General features: G+C 59.2%; 1 protein-coding gene across 13 annotated transcripts in view; it reads left to right on the forward strand.

Annotated features, from left to right (window-relative positions):
* The window catches only part of HDAC4 (histone deacetylase 4), a 258,026-nt gene that overhangs the window by 209,551 nt on the left and 28,171 nt on the right, over positions 1 to 20,304 (forward strand). For 10 of the 13 annotated variants that reach the window (XM_025888741.2, XM_073905783.1, XM_073905787.1 and 7 more), the window contains 6 exons: positions 2,345 to 2,478; positions 4,787 to 4,907; positions 10,635 to 10,681; positions 14,517 to 14,624; positions 16,648 to 16,703; positions 18,456 to 18,543. In XM_025888741.2, coding sequence (XP_025744526.1) covers positions 2,345 to 2,478; positions 4,787 to 4,907; positions 10,635 to 10,681; positions 14,517 to 14,624; positions 16,648 to 16,703; positions 18,456 to 18,543 — 554 coding nt within the window. Of the gene's footprint in view, positions 1 to 2,344; positions 2,479 to 4,786; positions 4,908 to 10,634; positions 10,682 to 10,796; positions 11,673 to 14,516; positions 14,625 to 16,647; positions 16,704 to 18,455; positions 18,544 to 20,304 lie in introns of those variants that run through there. The other 3 variants (XM_073905774.1, XM_073905816.1, XM_073905817.1) reach the window with 3 other exon arrangements.

The raw sequence follows: 20,304 nt of genomic DNA on the forward strand, positions 1-20,304 counted from the left end.
TCAGACAGCCCTGTAATAGGACAAAATATAAAACATCATATTTTTCTGCGCACTGTAATGTGTAGCCTCTAAACACGGCTAAGTTCTCTCCGTTACGTCATAAAAGGATACTCTTCATATTCAGAGAAAATTGTAATTTGTAATTAGCCAGAGATTAAAGCAGTGCTTTTCAGAAAGAAAACCAGGAAGCTGCAGAAGGTCACAGATAGAGTCAGCAGGGGACCTGAGGTGGACACGTCCCTAAGAGAGACCTCCCCTCCCCTGTGGCCACAGCAGAAATGCGCCACATAAAATGTGCCCACCATGGGGGCCAAGGAGACCCCCAGGCGCCTCATCCCTGCGTGCTTCCCTGCGGGGAGACCTCAGCCTGGGGGGGGGGCCCTCTGCTGATATACTTTCTTAGCTCGTCTGCATTGTTACTTTTTTAAAATGTATAAAAACAGTATGAGTTCCCTGTTTAAAAAAAAAAAAAAAATAGAATGGAAATGCCAAGAAACTGACAGTTGCCCCTAATCCCACAACCCAGAGGTAGCCATCGTTAGTAGTCTGGTTTAAATCTTCCAGATGTGTTTCTGTGCACAGCCAGATGGACAGATGGACACAGACGTGGTTTAGTTTGCGCAGAGAGGACTCAGTTGTCCCTGTGTGCTTTTTGTGAATCCCCCACGCCCTGCCTTGGGGTCTTGGTGCACGCGGATGGGCTCCCCGTCTTCGCTGCAGCACGTCCTGCAGAGTGTGCTGGCTGGTTCTGCCGCTCCCCCGCCCTGCAGACTCGCCTCCAGTGTCCCATCCAGAGGCAGGAGTGACATGGTGTCACCTCAAAAGTTCCAGCCACATGGCCAGTAAATATCAACCGACTGCTTTGTCAAGATGATGCCGTGTTCGTTGCACTGATGGGCATCTGGGTTGTTTGTGCACGTGTGTACACATGTTCCATACACACACTCACGTGTGTGCAGAGATATGTATACGTTGCCATTATGAACTACCGAACACAGCCTCTTGTGTGTACGTGTCTTGCCCGCACACTTTAGTGAGCTGGTGGTGAGTTTCTGCAGCTGCTTGTTCTACCACATGTCCCACCATGCCCCACTCAGTTTTGCTGGTATACCCAGAATTCCTGCAGCACCAGGGGACGGACTCCTGTTAGCCCGACTCACAGAAACCAAAGGGGTGGTGCTGGGACTCATGCCCCCAGAGGCCAGGTGTCCGGCAGGGCCGCAGCTCCGCTCCCCTGTGGTTGGTGATGGCGCCTCCGCTCCCCAGCCCCTGACATGTGGAAGTAGCAGCCGTGGGTCTGATGCACATGCGCCCCCACCTCTGTTGACGAGCGTGAGCAGACGGCCCCTCACGGAGACCTGCCTGACCCTTGGGGCAGGTGTGGGGGGCTGCAAACAGTGCTACAGCAGGGACCGTGGACCACCCCGCCCAGCAGGCGTCTCGCTTCCCCCGCTGCAGGAGGGGCACGGGACAGGGGTGCATCCTGGAGGGAGCTGTAGGGGTGTGCACAGCACCCACCTGCCTTTCCCCTTCCTCCAGCCTCGCCTCCGGACGCGCAGCATCCATCCTCCTTCTGGCATCTTCCTGGCCATGACCTCAGTCACTCTGGTCCGGGGGTGTCCCTGCTCCCTGTGCAGCAGAGCCCGGGTGCGGCGTCCCTCCCCAAGGGTGACCCCGTTGCCACGGCTCCCCGAGGGGCGCCAGCAGGCATCGCAGCTCTGCCCTGTCCCCAGGAACTCTGCAGACGGGTACTTAGCACAAGTTCCTGGACTCGGTGATGTCCATTCTGTGCTGATTTGAATATCCTGGTGTTTACCTGTCTGTATGTGTGCTCACGTTGTCCCAGCCGCTCTGGAAGGTTCTAAGGGTAGGAACCAAGTCTTGCCTTTCTTCTGAGCCCCAGAACCTCAGACAGGACTCAGTCCAGCACACGGCTTTGTAGAGAGGCTGCTCCCTGACAAGAGGGACTGAGACTTGGGACTAAAAGCTCTGAGCTTTGGAGGACAGCATAGTCCTGCCACATGAGTGTGCCCATGGCTAAAGGAGTGGGGAGTGGCGTGGGGCATCTCTCCGTTTCTTTCTTCTTGACTTGCCCCCCCCCCACCCCCAGGGACCTCTGGGCACGTGCTGTGAGCAGGACACTTGCCTCTGCTTCCGTTTCTGGGAACTCCAGTTGGCCTCTGGTGAACTTGGATTTTTCCGACAAGTGGCCCTAGTGGATAGAACGCTGTTAGCCTTTGTCAGTCCTAGGGATGTGGCGGCTTGCTTGCTGGGGAGGTGGTGGGCGGCAGCCAAGGACCCCCGCCGGCTGCTCTGACGGGCTGGGCCGCACGCTCTGCTCCAGGCCTTGTGTATGACACGCTGATGCTGAAGCACCAGTGCACCTGTGGGAACACCAACAGCCACCCCGAGCACGCCGGGAGGATCCAGAGCATCTGGTCTCGGCTGCAGGAGACCGGCCTCCGAGGCAAATGTGAGGTAAGGTTGGCCCACATGGGCCTGCGTCAGGCTCCAGGCTCAAGCATGCCGCCTTTCCACTGCGGCACCAGGCACCTGCGGGTGGGCCCCAGGGAGCCCAGGGCTGTTTCCCTGCACACCCAGGTCCTCCCTTCCTGGAGGCCAGCCTCTGTCCTGCCTCCTGTCTTCCTGCCGGCGGCTGGCCTCCCACATGACCCCCACGCGTGGACAGGGATGGGACAGGGGCTGACTCGTGCTGCCCCGTGCAGTGATTGGGAAAGCTAGAGCCCTACAGCTGATGAACACCATCCACACCCACCTGTCACAGCCCCGGGCCCACCTGGACCAAGGCTCAAGCAGGCGCACAGGAGAGTGGGGGCAGCAGAGCCCCCTGTGCCTCCACCCACTCCTCTTGCAGAAGCCAGGATATTTGGGAATTTAAGTCATTGTGGTTCCTGTGACCCCCATCCTTACCGGCTTTAGGGTGATGCATGATTTTCAAAGGGGGAAGGGGCCCAAAAGCTGGGTCCAGCATCCTGCCCTGGGGTGCCCTCTGGGGAGGATGTGACCCCGCCCAGCTGGTGAGGAGTGGACGGTGGCACCTGCTCTGGGGTCTGGCCCAAGGCTGCACCACTGGGGGGCAGCATTGCCCTGGCGGACACCCCTAGGAGGAAATCTTCCGGGCCCAGGTGCCCTTCCGTGCCTCCCACCACCCCGTGGGACCAACCCAGGGCCCTGCCCTGCCTCCAAGGCCTGTGCCCCATGACCTGCTCTTTACCCTCTGGCCTCTCCCAGGAGGGTACCCTCAGCCCAGGGGCCTCTCAGGGAGCTTCTTCGCCAGAAGATCAGACACGAACAGGATTGAGATGGTGAAACAGCACACCTGGGGGGAATGAGACCCTTGGACCCCTCTGCCCTCCTGTGGCCCTGAGGCAGGAAGCACCGCCTGCTCCCTGGCCAGGGGTTGCGGGGGCTCCTAGGACCTGCAGACCGAGATACCAAGGAGGAAGGCGGTCAGCAGGATGGTTGGGAAGAGGCCTGGGTAAAGCATGCAGCTTCCATGTGGTGACATGAGGGACGCAGAGCCAGGTGCCCTCTATGGGCGGGGACGCTGACGACAGGGTGCACCTCCTGCTTCACTCAGCCCAAGGGAATGTGGTGGCCCTGCCTCCACCAGGATCCCACGTGGGCCCCCAAGGTGGCAGAGGGCCCGGGTGCTGGACATGGTGGTAGGAATTGGCCCTGACCACAGAGAGGTTAGCGGGACCGGCCAGGTGGAGGCCCGGGCCTCCTGGTCCGTGCCCCTTGACCTGGCAGACGGGTGTGGGAGCTCTGCAGGCCGGGCTCCCCTCCCCGTGCTGCTGCGTCAGGCCCAGCTGGGCAGCGGAGGGTGTGAAGCTCACGGCCCTGTCCACTCTGGGAGGCTGGGCTGGCGGACACCTGGCCACACTGCCCCGCCTCTGCTCCCTCTGCTCTCGTTGCCCTCCTGTGTCCGTGGGCATCCCTTGGGAAGCTGTCACCTGTGAGCAGTTACGGATCCTCCACAAGGTGGCAGGGAGTGAGAGCAGGCCCTGGACCACAACCACCACCAGGGCCTCCTCCACAGTCGTGGAGATGGTCGTGGAGACTCCCGTGTGACCGTGGCCTTCAGAAAGTCACGTCAGTGTGAAGTGTTAGCTTGAACCTCGCTCCATTAACCGCCCTCCTTTTAAAAGTTTAAATAAGCATAGCCCAACTAAAGAATAGTAGATTTTATGTTAATTTCTGGGGAAATGTGAAAATAACTGTGTAGCCTCGATGTGAAGAATATCCAAAGCAAAGGAAAATGTGGACAGACATGCAGATGATGAGGTAAATTCGCTGACTTCAGGCCCAGTGCAGATCGCGGTGAGGGGCTTATTCCCAGGCCTCAGGGGTGTGCAGGGCCTGGGTGTGAGCCCACGGGCCTGGGTGTGGCCCGCAAGCCTGGGAGGGAGCAGCCCCCTCCCCCCCCCGAAGAGTAGACCCCAGCAGCTGGAAAGCAAAGTAGCAATTTGATGCCAGATCATTTGGGTGACAGGGAAGGTTAAAGCCTTGAAGGCTGGAATTATCTGTCTAAATCTGTTTTTCAAAGTTAAAGTGTAAGCCCTCCAAAACATTTTTTAAATATTTTTTAAATGTGTTGGGTGCGGTTTACTTTTTATTTTGCAGGAACCAAATGATTTTGTGCCCATGTATGTATAAAATTCAGTGTCTTTTGGGGTGACGGTTTTTGTAGGAACGGTTTTCTGTTGAAAGTAGACCCCAAAGGCACAGGGAGACGTGAGCCCCTCTTCCTCTGTCCCTGCAGTGCATCCGCGGACGGAAGGCCACGCTGGAGGAACTGCAGACCGTGCATTCGGAGGCGCACGCCCTGCTCTATGGCACAAACCCCCTCAACAGGCAGAAACTGGACAGTAAGAAACTTCTAGGTATTTCAAGGCCTTCTTTACCTTTACCGCCTGAGGCGGTGTTTCCAGCCCTGCACTCGCTAGTCCTGCCCTTGGCCCCAGCGGCGGCGGCGTGGCAGGGACGGCCCTGTGCGTGGCGCCTGCACCAGGTACTGAGCTGAGGGCTGGAGGAGGGTCTCACCGGCCAGCTTTCACCCGGCCGGCAGGTTTCATGCCTGGGTCAGCGGTATGCTACAGAAACAGGGTGAGACCTGCTGGTTTTGCGGAACATCCTGTAACAGCGTCGATACCAGAGGCTGGAGGGGGCGGGTACCTAAGCTCTGGGCCTGCCGTGAGCCTGGAGTCGGGGGAAGGAGAGGGGCAGCCTGGAGAGGGCTCTCTGCAGGGTCTGGGCCTCTGTGCTGGCGGCCGGAACTTGCCGACGGGCATCTGCTGCCTGGGGAGGCAGGAGTCTCAGCAGCGCGGACCTGCAGCAGAGGCCGGTCGGGAGCCTCCGGCCCCTTGGGCTCCTGGGCGCAGACCCCATCCCGGTCACGGCCCTTCCTGGGCACTTCTCACCCCAGCCTCCCAGCCACCATGAACCTGCAGGGACGCGGAGGGCTGGTTCCTCTCCGGTGTCTGCAGAGGCTCTGCTCACACTGTGCTGGGGGGATCCCGCTGCAGTGCGGCCCCGTTCACCCACATGTGCGCACGTGCGTGCATGTGCACTCGCTCCTTCCATCACTCCCTCGCCTCCTTAGGGAGCGCATCTTTTGTGTTGGAAATCCCATCAGCACGGAGCTGCCTGACACGGTTGCAGTGGCCCTTGTCTGTGGACAGGGTGGAGCTGGTGGCCAGGAGGAAACCTGCAGGTTCTGTCCTGGGGTGGCCAGTCATGCTGCTTCCCGAGCCCCACTGCCCTTAGCAACAAGACTTTCAAAAGACATGATTACTTGCTCTGGGAGATGGGAGAGGCCCCAGCGGCAGGAGAGCCTGGAGGCTGGAGAGAGAGCAGGTGGACAGCAGGTGCCACAAAGTGTCCTCCGGCGCTCCGGACAGAAGCTCCCAATGGCACCACAGACTCCGGTGGCTTGGGTTGGCCACTGCAGAGACCCTGGGCCTGGGGTGGAGGGTAGGGAATGGTCAGACAGGGGCTGGGCCCAGAGGTCCTGAGAGGCCCACCCTACCACGCTCTCCCAACCCCATGACCCTGAACCGAAAGGGCACAGGGCTCCCTGGCAGGGGCAAATGTCAGGAGCAGAACAGGGCAAGGCACCTGCCCACCTCCTGCCTCCCCTCATGTGGACCCTGCCCTCAGGCAGACATTACAGACCCCTCTTCTGAGAATGACCAGCCCAGAGGAAGCCGACATGAGGATGCCGGACAGAGAGCCCCCAGTTCACGAGCCCACCGTGTGCCTGAAACTCCCAGTGGCTTTTAGGCCTCCGTCCGAGGAACAGATGGCCGAGGATTATCCGCACTCGGGGAAGTGCATCGCAGGGAGATGAGTCTGAAACAGGGCAGCTCCGAGGACAGACTTCTGAGAGAGATGGTGGATGCTAGAGAAAACCAGAACTGTTCTTACTATTCTTAAAAAGAAGACCTACCACGGCCATGTCACGTGGACAAGAGCAGCGAGAGGAAGGAAGAGACCAGGACACTAGAGGAAGTCCCATCAAACGCTGTCTCGGGAGTCGAGAGCCCCAGGCTGGGAGGTAGGTGCGCTCAGTCCCCTGGGAAGCAGAACGACATGGGCAGGAGCCAGGAAGCGGGAAGAAGACGAAGAGAATCAAAGGAGCGTTCCCGGTGCGCACGGGCTCCCAGGGAGAGCGAGAGGAAGGGGAGAGAACATCTTGGAGCAATCACAAGCCGGCCCCAGAACCATGGGGCGAGCCGCGCTGCCCAGACCCTCCGAGGAGCCAAAGGGACAGATGTGGAACAGCGGGTACTAGGTGAGGTGCGCCACATTGCAGGGCAAATGCCCCACGACACCAGTGCCAGGCGGAGGCTCGTCGCGGTCTGCAGCTTTGACCCGGCCGGGAAGGGCGATGAGCAGGACTTCCTCCAGGGTCCAGAGGACACCCTTCTCCAGCGCAGAGGGAGGCTGAGAGGGTGGACGTGGGGCCGCCGGCAGGAGAGGGAGTCGCTGAGAGAGGGGGCTGCGTGCAGAAGGCCAGCACAGCGTGATCGGCAGGGCGGCCCGGTCCCCAGGGTCCTGCGGGATTCTCCGGGAAACGCCGCTCCTGCCGGGGTGGCACCTTGGCCCGTGGGCCCCATGATGTCATCAGTGCTGCCAAGGCACAGAGCCAGTAACCCCCGGCCGTGAGTGGTCGCCAGGAGCTGGCCAGATGGACTCACATCAGAGAGCAGGGTCTGCTGTCACAGAGGCACCTGGTGTGGGCCCTGTCCCGAGCACACGGTGCGGCGTCCGTGGCCCACCCCCACTCTAAGTGGCGGGCTCTTTCCAGTTCAGCCGCTCCTGCCTTGTCGGCTGTCGGAGGCCATGTGTCGGTCGAGCCTCCACCAAGAGGCCTCTTGCACCTGCATCCTCTGAACTTGAGAAGTTGGCCGGGGAGAGGGTAATCTGTTTCCATGTCGCGGGTGGAGACGGGCTCGAGCGAGCAGCAGCAGAATGGACTAGGTCCCTGAGCTAGTTTCAAGCTCGGCTGAAGACAAAGGATGACAAACGAGAGACAAGGCGCCTGTGGGGCCTTCAGGGAAGAGTGAGGCAGGTACCGCCGGCAGGGCCCAGAGCTTTCGTAGCAGCTGACCCTTTGTCGGCACCTCCTGAGCCCAGGTGGGTGATGGGGTTGCCTCTCCTCACTCAGGCCAACATCACTGGGCCCCTGAGCCCCGGCTCCTGTTTCTGGCCTCTTTGCTGAAACGTCTTCCCATTATCTTCACGTCCCTGTTTCTGCCCCACCCCGGATGCAGCCCTTTGAGTGTATTTTGTGTTCATTTCGTTGTTGTGAAGAACATGTTGTGTTTGTATAGTTTACAGCAAAGATACCCTAGATCATTCCATTTTCTCTTTCTTTTCTGCCAAATGCTGTGTTTAAGACCCTATTCTCATGGCTACAAGGACACCTAACCGGTTACTTTCTCTGCCCTCTGAGACCGGTGTCTAAGAGTCTGATGACTGTCCTAACCTGGAGGCCTGTCGTCCGTCTGACTGGTCCACACGTAGTAAAGTTGGCAGTGACCGCAGGTGCTGCTAACAACCCTAACTGGGCCTTTGAACGCCACTGTGTGAGTTGCCCTCCGCTTTTTATGGGATCCACAAACTTCTAAGCTGTTCGCGAGAAGACCTGCGTGGTCACTGAGGTGCCGCTCAGCATGGCGCAGCCGGGCTCACGGGGGCTGCACGGCCCAGCCTTCGAGGTTCCCGGAGGTCCGGGTGTGTCGCCCGCTGGCAGTCCCCTTGAAAGGGAGCCTGGTCAGATGGCCAAGCGGTGCCTGGCGGTGGCTGGGAAGGGTTGAGAGAAGAGCCCTGTACTCCACGCACAGCACGAGGAGCCTCAGTAGGGACACAGGAATGCCGGTGTCCTCCCCACACCGGCCGGCCTCCCAGCGCACCTGTCAGCCACTGCCATGATGGGAAAAGCACGGTGGCCCTTAGCGCATCCGCCACCACGTCTGCCTGGACAGTTGTGGCCTCGCCTAGGTGACGGTGGCCCCAAACCACAGGAGGCCGGAGGGGCCAGAGGCAAGCAGGCGGCTGGGGATGCCGAGCGTGGCCACGGGCCTCAGAAGCTGTTTCCAGAACGGCTTCCCTGTGCAGAGCCCCATGCTTACCGCCCACCCAGGAGTGCGTGAGATTCTACCTTTTCTCACTATTTTGGTCTTTGGATAATGAGCCAAGTCAAAATATCTAGATGATTTATGTTCTTAACGTAGACCGTATTGGCTCTCGTTTCAAAAATAGAAATCCGATGTCTTTGCAGAAGCTCTTTTCCCTTGGACTTGGGCACACAGATGTGTCTGAACTCCTACGCACAGACCTGTGAGTTATCTGGGAGAAAGCGCCGTGTTCCTGTGTTGGGAAAGTCTGTGACTCGAGAAGAACCGGTCATGAGGCCATCCCCAGCCCCAGGAGCCATGCAGGGCCATGTACGTTTGGAAGGCTGGGCCTGTCAGGGCCAATCACCGGGCTTCAGCTGATGCCCTAGGCCGTTAGACGGGCCTCTTACAGGACATGGGGCAAAGCAGGACCACAAGAGGCTTGGCGTCCGTGCCCCCTCCCACCCCGGGCCTGTTCCCGCAGCCCATCTTCCCTCTCCTGTTGGCTCCCTGCAGACTGGTTGCCCAGTCACGGTACAGACTGGGCAAGCCCCTCAGGGGCCACCCTCCTCGGCACATTCTGCCTCCTGCCCGGCTAGCCCCCCACCCACTCACAGGTCTCCGTCTCACCGGCTGTGGGCTAGCAGTGAGCACAAGGGAAGGAAGGCAGACCTGCCACCAGCTTCACAGGCGCTCCACCGAGAAGGCGTTTGACTAGAGCATGTGGCAGCAGGAGCCACGGATCAAGACAGTGGCTGTCAGCGGGACATGGCGTGGAGGACGGCTGGGGGTGGGTGGCACAGGGAGAAGCAGGACTAAGGCAGACCCGGCACCCAGGCCTTTCCGAGGCAGCGGGGAGGGGGGTCTGGCGAGTGTGGTAGGAGGGTGCAGGCCGGGGCCTGGTGCGTGACGTGGCCCCTGGTGGCTCGGGGCCTGGTGTGGTCCTCACCAGGAGTTGGGATGAGGCGGGCACAGACCAGGTCCAGTGACCCCAGACCTGTTTCCTTCCTGGGCCCCAGTAGTGTGATTCCTGAGCAGGTGCTGGTGTTCTGCGTCAGGGAGGAGGTGTTGGGAGTGGGCCTCCGCGCAGTGGGCACAGCCCTGCGGGGTCCAGAAAGCAGAGTCCACAGCTGGCCTAAGGAACCTGCCAAGAGAGTCCGGGGGCCGCAGGGGCAAGGCATAGGGGAGCAGGGAGTAGGGCAGAGAGGCTCTCCTGGGTGAGCCCTGGGGGGACGGCAGCCCCATGAACCAGGTGTCACACGTGGCAGGGGGCGGGGGACTCTCCCTTGTGACAGGTGAGCTGTAGGCTGGTTGCCAGCCAGCACTGGATCACACCGAGGAAGACGACACTTCATGCTTTTGTCACTGGGGCACAGGGCTGAGCCCTTTGGGACGGGGGACTTGCCTCTGCGTCTCGGGTTGGGGAAGGCCTTCTGGATGGCCAGCTCCAGCACTGTGGTTTCTTAGCTGCGTGCCATCAGGTGGACTCGGAACGTTCCCAAATGGGGAGGGGGCTGTCGCTCTTCCCATCCCCGGGAGAGCCCTCCCTGTCTAATGGGCACCGGGCGGTGTTAGGGCCGGTGGGGGCGCTCACTGAGGAGCCAGGTTCGTCAGCGGTGAGATGTGCTCGGGACGCAGCCTTTCGGGTTGTTCTGTGGGACGAATGTGAGCTCAGGCTGGAAGGAGAGGCCCAGTTCTGGGGCCCATGCCTCAGAGCAGTGGCTGTGGCCATGGAGAATTCCGGGTCTCTCCACAGGGGCTGTTCCCACACGGCCCAAGCTGCTCTGCCCCCGGGTGCTGCCCCCACAGCAGGCCACACGGCGGTGCCTTGTTACCTCTGGAACCAGTTTGCCCCTCGGTACCTGAATACATGGTCTGCGTGCACCAGAGCGCCACATGGGCACCCGTTTCCAGAGCCCACGCTGTGTTCCGTGTAGGCGGGCACCTGTGACCTTTTCCTCCTGACCTTGGCTGTCCTTCTCCCTGCAGGCTCGCTAACATCGGTGTTTGTCAGGCTGCCCTGTGGTGGTGTCGGGGTAAGTATTTCTGTAAATAATGTCCCGTTTGTTCTCGGGGTCCCAGTGGTCACAGAAATCGCTGCCCTGTTTTCCGCCGCGTGGATAATTGCTGCCAGGTGTTTTCCATAAACAGGGTCCAGCGGGTGGGGCTGCGCCACGCTCGCACGTGTGGCTTCAAAGGCCTGGGAGCCTGGGAGCATTCGGGAGGCCGGACTGGGGCACCCTCCTCCGGCAAGGTCGTCTGGCACCCATGCTTGCTTCGGGAAACAGGATCTGGTGTGCAGGTCGGGGTCCGCCCCTCAGCTGTGAAGGAAGAGCCTGCTCATCCCTCAGGCCGGGAACCCGTCGTGCGGGTAGAGCAAGGGTGTGTGGTCGCCCAGCTGAAGCTCAGAACGTGCGAGCCTGGTGTTTGTGGGCCACGGGAAGTGTGCAGAGCTGCTAGCCGAGCTATGCTTGCTGCTCCTACGAGCGACGATGCCCTTAAGCAGACCCGCTCGGGTGGACCCTCAGGAGAGCCGGTGTCGTTCACACGGCTTTCCCTGACCTTGCTGTGGGCGCTGAACTACGAAGGGCGCTCCGGTCTGGACATCCACCCCGCGCTCGGCACAGCGAAGGTCAGGTGTCCCCAGCCAGAGCTCCTTGTTAACGGAGAAGGGCTCCCTGGGCTCCTGCCGCCTTGGATGAGAGAGGGGTGCGGGGTGAGAGCAGGCCCCGGGGGCTGAGGGCAAGCCCAAGCCTCCCCCGGGGGACCTGCTGGCCACCGAGGTTCTGGGGCGCAGGCGAGAGCGCGGCCAGCCAGACGGCGCGGGCAACAAAGCCGCCTGGGCTGGAGCTGCAGCGGCAGAGTGTGCACTGATTACAGATCGCAGGGCGAAGCTCAAGGTCTGGATTCTGTTATGGAAATGAAACAAAATTGTTTTCTTCCTGAGTCTTTACAAAACTCGCTGCTTTGAAAATTATCCCGTCAGAAAGAGAATAAACGGCATTTACTCATACCACCACCAAGCCCCCTAGAGTTATTTTATTTTGTATTGTAAGTAGGCTGCAATCTCTTAATTCGGGGCAAATTTTTGGCCAGACTTGAAAAGGCTTGGATTCGGCTGCCCTGCAGCCAGTGTGCTGTGCAAGGCAGGATTTATAATTTGCAAATGAAAGCTAAAGTCAGGCCTGGGGCCTGGAGCCAGGCAGCCCCCCACCCCATCCCGAGTGTGCGTCCAGAGCCGAGCCCCTGCAGGCTGACCAGCACCCACCTTCACATCCAGACACAGAAATGCTCCAGAACAGGGAGACGGTGGGAAATCCCACCAAGTCCAGCTGGGTAGAGAGGGAGCCCGTGGACTAATTAGTGGACCGAGTGAGCCATAGGGTGTTTCGGGGATGGTTCTCTCTCGGTTTTTTTCCATCATTACCTCTACAGGGAGGGCAGAGAAGACCAGTGCCCCTGTAGGTGCACCGGGTCTCCGGGGCGGGGGCCGCCCCTGGGGGTATCGGGAAAGCAGAGTGTGGGTGGGAGCATGGGCACTCTGGATAGTGACACAGGGAGGGAGAGCCTGCTCTGCTTTCCCTGAAAGTTACTTGGAATTAACATTTGGGGTGTGTGATGGTGTTTGAAAGTCACTTGCAAACTAATTTTTTCCTTAACTGTGCTAAGAAGAGGCTTTGAATCACTGTAACTTTTTTTCAAAGCAAATAAAAGAAACTTCTGCTATGGTCCCCAGTTTCCCCTTAAGGGGACTTGGTGTGGGTGAATTCCCCTCCCTGCCAGGGGTGTGGCCCCCTCTCTGGCCCTGGCTGCCCTGGGCTGTGCCCTCAGCTCCGTGGCTCCCCAGGGGCCATGGTGTGCCCGGAATTGGCCACCCCTGGTGCCTCCCTTCTAAATCTCCGCAGGAGCGGCCTCCATGTTTTCCTCTGCTCGTTCCTGGCTTTGCCGTGGGAAAGCGGGGGGCAGGCCTTTGCTCTTTGCTTTGGTTGCTGCGCCTACATCAGCAGTCATACTGCCGCTCTGCTCCTCCCCAGAGCCTCGTGCCCCTGGAGCTCAGGGCTGTCCCCCGGCCATCCTGGGCCATTCAGTGGGGAGCTGGTGGCCAGCAGCTGGAGGACCCGGGCCCTTGAGCCGCGGGACGTCTTGTCGGGGTCTCTGAGGACGGTGACAGCCTGGGGCCCCGGTCCCTCACTCTGGGCAGGACGTCATGGGACCTTTTCTACTCTGGGGTCATGGACAGAGAGCCATCAAAGCATGTGGAGGGCTGTCCAGCCTCCATCCCAGCTCTGGTTCCCTGGGCGGAAGACCCAAATCCTCACGTTCTGGGGAGAAAGCATCCAAGTGGTTTTGTGTAAACCACCTTCCGTCCTCAGGGGAGCGGCAGCTGATGGGACCCCCCTGCCACTGTTGCCCGAGGACTGTCACCTTGGATTTTAATGAGCGGGGTCTGCAGCTGAAGTAGCTGGCCCAGGACAGTTCTGTTTGAATGGTTACTTCTGTGACTAGCAGTCCAGTATTATTTACAACAGAATTCGGGCTTTGAAAGTTGAATATTAATGCTGCGGAGAGTCAGCAAAGTGCAGAGCGTTCTTGGGACATTTGGAAACTATTTAAAGAACACAGAGGTTTGGTCATTGAAAGGAATAGCCCTCACAGAATAACACTCCTCCGGAAATGGCTTGAACCCCTCATAAATGTATTTTCAATCATCTTGCTTTGAAGATGAAGCTTCAAGGGTTCGCTGCAGGAAATCCATCCGCCCCGCATAATAATCGGTGTCTCTGTCAGGTGGGCAGGGGCCCTTGGGCACCTGGACGGACCTGGGTAGGCACACATTTGGCTGCCTGGCCGCTCTCTCTGGAGTCCCGGAGCGTTCGGCGCTTGGGGGAGGTTAATTTGGGAAGGACGGGCTCTCACATCAACTTGGCAGACACTGTGTTCCAGGGGACCGGCCTGTGAATGCACGGCTCCTCAGAACCTTCACTGGGCTGGGTGCATCCCCACACAGGGCACGTGAGCGTGGCCGAGGCTCCTGCTGCCCACAGCTGGAGATGGGGCCCAGGTGCCCTTGACCTGGCACCCAGGGGCTACGTGCTTCGTCAGGCCTCCAGTTCTGCCCCGGCTGACTTGCAGAATGGGCTACTGGAATGTCTCGGTCACCTCTAATGCCCATGGTAGCTAGAGCTCTAAAAACATCTGATGAGCCCAAGTAAAGAAAGTAACCAATACACAAACAGAAATTACCTGTGCCGCACACATTCCTCTGAGGTGGAGCAGCCCCCCGGGCTGACACCCTGTCACCTAGGCAGAGCGGTGCCGGGCCCCCCAGGAGGGCCCCAGAGGGCCGGCTCCTCCCTCCTTCCCCCTGTTCCCACTCTGGTCGCTCGCACTCTCGTCCCACGTCTGGAGTAGCTCATTAAAGTCAGCACGACGTCAAGTCGTCCTGCGGGGAGATCCAATCCCCACCCTTCTTACATGTCTCTCTGCTGATTGTGTCCCCCCTCTGCTTGCGGTGCGACCAGACAGGGGGCTTGGTGACCGTGACGCCATTGCTCTGTGCCTGGCATACATGGGGCACTTGAGAGCAGTGAGCCCTCGGGAAGAGGTAGAGTCACGCGTGTCTCTTTCCTGCTGCATTTATGGTTCTTTCCCTATTTAGTAATTTTTGGCATATCTTCAAAAAAAAAAGTAAGCTCAAACACGAGCTGGGGGTGTTGCATAATCAGTGAGGAAGAGGCGAGCGGCTCCGTGCTGGGACCTCAGGCAGAGCCCACAGGCTTCGTGAGCCCCCAGCTGCATGGCCCCCACAGGAGTGGGGGGCAGGGGTGATGGCCGAGACGTCACCTCACGGCAGGACCCTTGTCTCTGCAGGTGGACAGCGACACCATATGGAATGAGGTGCACTCATCGGGTGCAGCCCGCCTGGCCGTGGGCTGCGTGATCGAGCTGGTCTTCAAGGTGGCCACAGGGGAGCTGAAGGTCGGTGAGGACGCTGCAGAAATGGGCCTGGAAAGGGACCTGCCAGGGGCTTTCTGGGCAGGAGGGATGGGGGGAAGCCCCCTGTGGGTCCCTCTGGACGGGGGGACGGTGACGGGGAGGACGGCTCCTGTCCGGGGGCAAAGACGGGCCCTGCTGATCCACGGGAGCACCTTCCACAGTTGTAAAGCACAGGATAGCTCAGCGGCTCTCGGAGATTTGGTCTTGGGAACGCCTTACGCTCTTGCCCACTGTTGGGAGAACCCCCGGAGCTTTTGTGTACGTCATCACCACTGGGACTGTACTAGAGGTTAAAACTGAGAATTTGAAACTAACAGTAATGCCAGTGTGCTTGCACAAGCTGCAGTCCCAGACCCGCTTCTGCCTCCATCTCTGACGACTCTTGGGTAGAGGCGCTTAGCGGAACCTGGCCTGACACAGAGGTGGAGCTGGGGAGAGGGAGGGTGTCCGCACAGCTCTCCCAGATAACCACGAAGATTCTTCTCTGATGCTCCACCACCAGTCCACACGTGGCAGTTCCTCGAAGGGTAGTGGCAGGGTGGACCCCGAATCAGTGACAGTGAAGCCCACTGGGTGTAGCAGGCTGACAGGAGCTGTTATGCACACTGGACTTCTGCAGCACAGCATCCTCCCCCTTTGGAAACACGGGCTCCTGAATTACAGAGATCTTCCAAGGAGCCCGACCCATCCTGTTACACGGTGTCAGGAATCACTGATTTTTGAAACTGTTAATATCAGTGCACATCTCGTCAGGAGGGTCTTCTGAGGGTCGGGAGGAGCTCAGGATGCACGTCTTCACAGCAAAGCTCAAGTCTGGTTCCCGACGACACCCGTGGGCTTGCCCCACACGCACTTGCCCGTCCTTCCCCTTTGTTCACCTGAGGTGTTAGGGGTGTTAGGAGGTGTGCGTTCACGGGTGGGGACCTACGGAAATTCATCGTGGTTATGGCCGCATGAGAGGTTCTCCCCTGGAACTGTGTTCCCCTGCAGACGTGTGCTGGGAAACACGCCAAGTGCCAGTGTTGCGGGCACTGCCAGATCCCTCCCCGGCACCGGCAGGCCACCACGCTGCCCTAGCCCCATGGTGCGGCTGTTGACACAGCGAGAAAGGCAGACCAAGTCAGGATTGTTAGAACAGGCCCCTGGAGGGGCACGGAGACCCCCAGGGGTCTTCGGCCTGCACTCCCAGAACCGCTGTGCGGGGCCCGTGCACAGGGATGGGCTGGGGTTCTACAGCACTGGGAATGCAGAAGGTGGGGCCCCCACGTGCATGTGTCCCTCACCCTGCCCCTCCCAGAGCTGGCCCTGCAGCAGGCTGAGCACCACTGCCCCATCCTCGACGGTCAGCCAGCCCCGGAGGCTCTGTTCCCAGCCGTGACCACACAGCTTCCTGCTGGCGGGACAAGAGATGCCCATTGAAGTCGTTCTCGTGGCAGGGGCTAGAGCAGTTTACAGACGGCTCCTGAAAACATAAGTGGCTCAGAGATCCTGGGGAGGGGCAGCTTCTCCAGCCTCTGAGCTACTTCCAACAAGTCAATGGGTCGCTTGTTTTCTGCAGCTCACATTAAGGCCAGACTCAGGCAGGAGCCCCTAGGTTGAACCCCTTGTGCTTTATCTGCACCCAGGGTTCCCGTCTAGTGGCTTCCTGGGGATACTGATCATGAGCAGAGGGGGACCCGGGGTTCCCCATCCACTCCTACCCAGATCCCTGAGCTAAGCAGCTCCAAGCCTTTTTGCCTGTGAGCCATCAAAGATAAAACGTCAGGGTGGAATTCACCTTTTATCTTAGTAACCATGACAACCAGAGGATCTCTTTAACAGCAGGGACCCAGACGTCTTTGAAGTGCTTACAGCCGCCCTTTGTCCCGTCCCTGTCTGTGAGCCCAGATGTGTGGCTCCGTGTCCTTGCGTGTGCCTGACCCTGCCGCAGTCCGCTCTGTGCTCATTTTCTCACTGACCTGAACCCTCTTCCTCCCTGGTTCTCCCCGTCTGGTGTCGTGTGCAGAACGGCTTTGCCGTGGTCCGTCCTCCAGGACATCACGCAGAGGAGAGCACACCCATGTAAGTAGACACGCGGCCGTGGGGGGCAGGGGTGTGCCGGTTTCTGATTCAACTCTTCTCAAAGGGCTGGGCTGCATCTGAGTGAAAACACGGCCCCGAGTAACTATCGCAGCTCCAGAGCCACGCAGGTGACCTTCGCTGATCGTACCAGGAACCTGCAAGCATCAGTCCAGAGAAGTCTTCTCAGCCTCCACTTTGTTGTAAAAAATTCGGTGGAGACTTAAATTGCACCAGAACGAGTGGCGCTTCATTGTTCTAGAACATTCTGACCAAACCCCTCAGGTCATCTCACATGTGGCCTTCCAGCTGACCTGCTTATGGTTTGGTACTACTGAGGCTGACCTCTCAAGGTCATGAGCACAGGGGCAAGCTATCTGGACCCCGTCTGGGGCTCTGGCTATAGCTCTGAGTGTGCGCTCGTCTGAGGAGCTGGCCAGACAGCAAGTGTGGTATGCAGATTGCTCCAGGTGCACCGGGGAGAAGCAGTGGCAGGTGGAGACCCACCTGGGACAGGGTCACAGGGACCCGACTCTGGGCCTCACCAGCTGTGCACCAAGTACCTGGGTGCCTGGGGGTGGGCTAGACGTGGCTTCTCGTGGGACCTGGGAAACCAGTCCAGCAAGCAGGATGGGCGCTGTGGGAGGACGGGTGTCCCCTGCTGGGAGAGGTGGGAGAGGTGACGTCTGGGCTGTTCCCTGGAGAATGAGTAGCAGTGGCTCGACGGCAAAGCAAGGACCGTGCAAATGGACGGAGCCCGGCTGGGAATCCAGGAAGTGCAGGGAGGGACGCCTATTCAGGAGCAGCTAGAACGAGGCTGAGGAACCTCAGGCTGAACCCGCATTCTGAAGGAGCTTGGGCTTTGGCTCCCAGGCAGGCGGGAGCCCTCTGTCCTCTACCGGAAGGGAGGGCATCGGACCGTGGTTTGAAGAAGGAATCTCCTTCCCAGGGAGGAGGGAGTGCCGTAAGCTCCTGAGAGGGGCTTCAGGTTAGACTGGGCTGTCTTCTCCTAGAAACCCTTGGGCTCGGTGACCCCATGCCCCGGAACCCCCCATATGCTGTTAGGAACAGGATCCTATGTGTTTCCTTCCTCTGAAGGCAGTTTTCTAATTTTATCTAAGTTGTTGGATGTTCTGGAGCATGAACTCAAACGGACCGAGATGGAGCACCAAGGAGTGTGCTGGGGAAAGCTATTTGGGGCGTTTGGATGCATGTGCCCTTGCAGCTGTGGGTGCCAGCTCCGGAGGTTGTGCGTCCCGCCATGGGGGGGCTTGCAGGTCGCTCGCCTGGGTTCCCAAAACAAAACCACCCAGATTTCCCTGTTTTTGCAGTAATTCAGGCAAAGGAAACATCAGAGTTAGATTTTCAGTTTTACTTGAATCCCATTGTTAGCGTGTTTTTGCGTTTTCTTGAAGAAGACTCTGCAGTTACTCATGGGAATGACGTGTGCATCACTGTCACACGTCTGAGAGCCTGGACAGATGAGCAGTAAGCAGGTCAAATAAGTGACCTGCCTCTGCGGAGGCTGGTCAGTGAGTGGCTGCCGAGCGATCTGGGTCAGGGAGGGTGGCGTGCCGGTACATCGTTGGGGGGACGTGGAGGGGGCCTGTCTGTCCATCAGTAGCATCGATTAAGGGAGCCTCGCCTTCACCAGACCCTCTTGAAGTCTCCCAGGACTGCAGAGGGTTCTGCCGCACTTTGTGCGCAGACTGGTGAGAGCCCGTCTTCTCCTTCTGTCTCTCCTCTCACCTGCAGGGGCTTCTGCTACTTTAACTCCGTGGCCATCGCGGCCAAGCTTCTCCAGCAGCGGCTGGACGTGAGCAAGACCCTCATAGTGGACTGGGTAAGTGGGGCCTGTTCCCTGAGAGGGGCTGGGGGTGGGGAGCAGACAGCGTCCGTGTGCAGAGAGGAGGTGGGCTTTCTGCCTCCATTGACATTGCATTTCGGGACCTTAACTTTCTGGAAACTACCCCAAATGCAGAAAATAAAAGCTCAAACCTGTCACAAGTCCACTTTACAGCCAATAGCCAGTCCTGCCAGTAGCTGGGTCTGGAAATGTCCAGAAATGTGCCTGTGGTTAAGAGCAGCAATCGAAAGATGATCCTTGGCAAGACCTCATTGAGAGGCAGGTGTGGGGGTCATGGGGGGGTGATGGCCATGACCTCACGCGTCCACCTAAGGGCGTGGGCCACATTCTCCCGCAGCTGGACATGGCGCTGTGCGTCTCAGTCCTTCCTGGTGGAAACGCCTTCCCACTTCTGCCTGGCGACCCCTTCATGCTGGCTTAGCCTCCTTCCCATTTTCCTACAGGTGGTGTTGCTTCTCACAGCCCCACTGCCCCAGGAGGGTAAACTCTAGCTTAAAAATGCTGTGTACAGTATCTGAGCTCCAAAAACAGTCACACAGCTTCTTACACTGGGGATGGACACCAAAGGTGTTCATTTTATTCTTCTTCCCTGTTCTGTTCGGTACTTATGATTTGATGATTGCTTTAAGGGGAAAGGAAAGCAGATGCTCAGGGAGGATTATTGTATGTACTGCAGGGCCCTTCTCTGTTTGGGAAAAGAAACACCACACACAGCCCTAGCATACCCAGTAAGCTCCCAGCGCTGGGCACCGGTCACAGGGCCTTGAGATGGCTGAGACCTGGGAGCACCAGGGAAAGCTGCCCAGTGTTGGCCCTCAGCGTGCCGGCGCCTTTGTCCCAATGAGCCAGGTATCGAGTGTGGTACCATTCATGAGCACGTGACTCACAGCGCCTCTGTCCAGCACACACGTGTGGCCGGGGCGCTTGGCGGAAGTGAGTGGTCATAGGGCTGCTCACCCCGGGCTCCCACCGCTGTGTTAAACACACATGTGTGCGCAGGGCTGCCTCAGTTACGGAAAGCACCCTTCGCGAGAGCCGTGTGTGTCCTCTCAGCCAAGGTGGCTTTCTGGTTGGTGGGATCGGGTGTCTTTTACAACCCCTTATTTATAGCTGGCCTGCCACAGTGGCTCTATTAAGCACAGATAACATTTATAAATGACAAACATACCAGGCAGTTCCCAGGGTTTAAAATCACTAACTCTCACGCAGCTCCTCACATGCGCACACTGTGTGAAGCCGGCCACCTGTCCCCATGGCCCTTTCCGGCCCTGACCAGAGACCCGTGCGTGGCCTCAGGCCTGGTGGAAGCCCAGCTGCCCCACTTTTGTGCTTTTCACATGTGGGCACGGTGATCAGGAGCATCAGTCTGTCATTGGTGCGTGGGGCCTGGGCCCCCCGTGCTGTGTGCGCACCAGTCACTCCCAGCCCCGTGCGATGGTCTCCTGCCGCACCCCGTGCTCTGTGTGCACCTGTCGCTCCCAGCCCCGTGAGATGGTCTCCTGCCGCACCCCATGCTCTGTGTGCACCTGTCGCTCCCAGCCCCATGCGATGGTCTCCTGCCACACCCCGTGCTGTGTGCGCACCTGTCGCTCCCAGCGCCGTGCGATGGTCTCCCGCTGCACCCCGTGCTCTGTGCGCACCTGTCGCTCCCAGCCCCGTGAGATGGTCTCCCGCCGCACCCCGTGCTGTGTGCGCACCTGTCACTCCCAGCCCCGTGCGATGGTCTCCCGCCGCACC

The sequence above is a fragment of the Callorhinus ursinus genome, unplaced genomic scaffold (assembly GCF_003265705.2).
Source record: "Callorhinus ursinus isolate GAN/ISIS: 27379988/994484 unplaced genomic scaffold, GSC_fseal_2.0 scaffold2, whole genome shotgun sequence".
Lineage (NCBI taxonomy): Eukaryota > Metazoa > Chordata > Mammalia > Carnivora > Otariidae > Callorhinus > Callorhinus ursinus.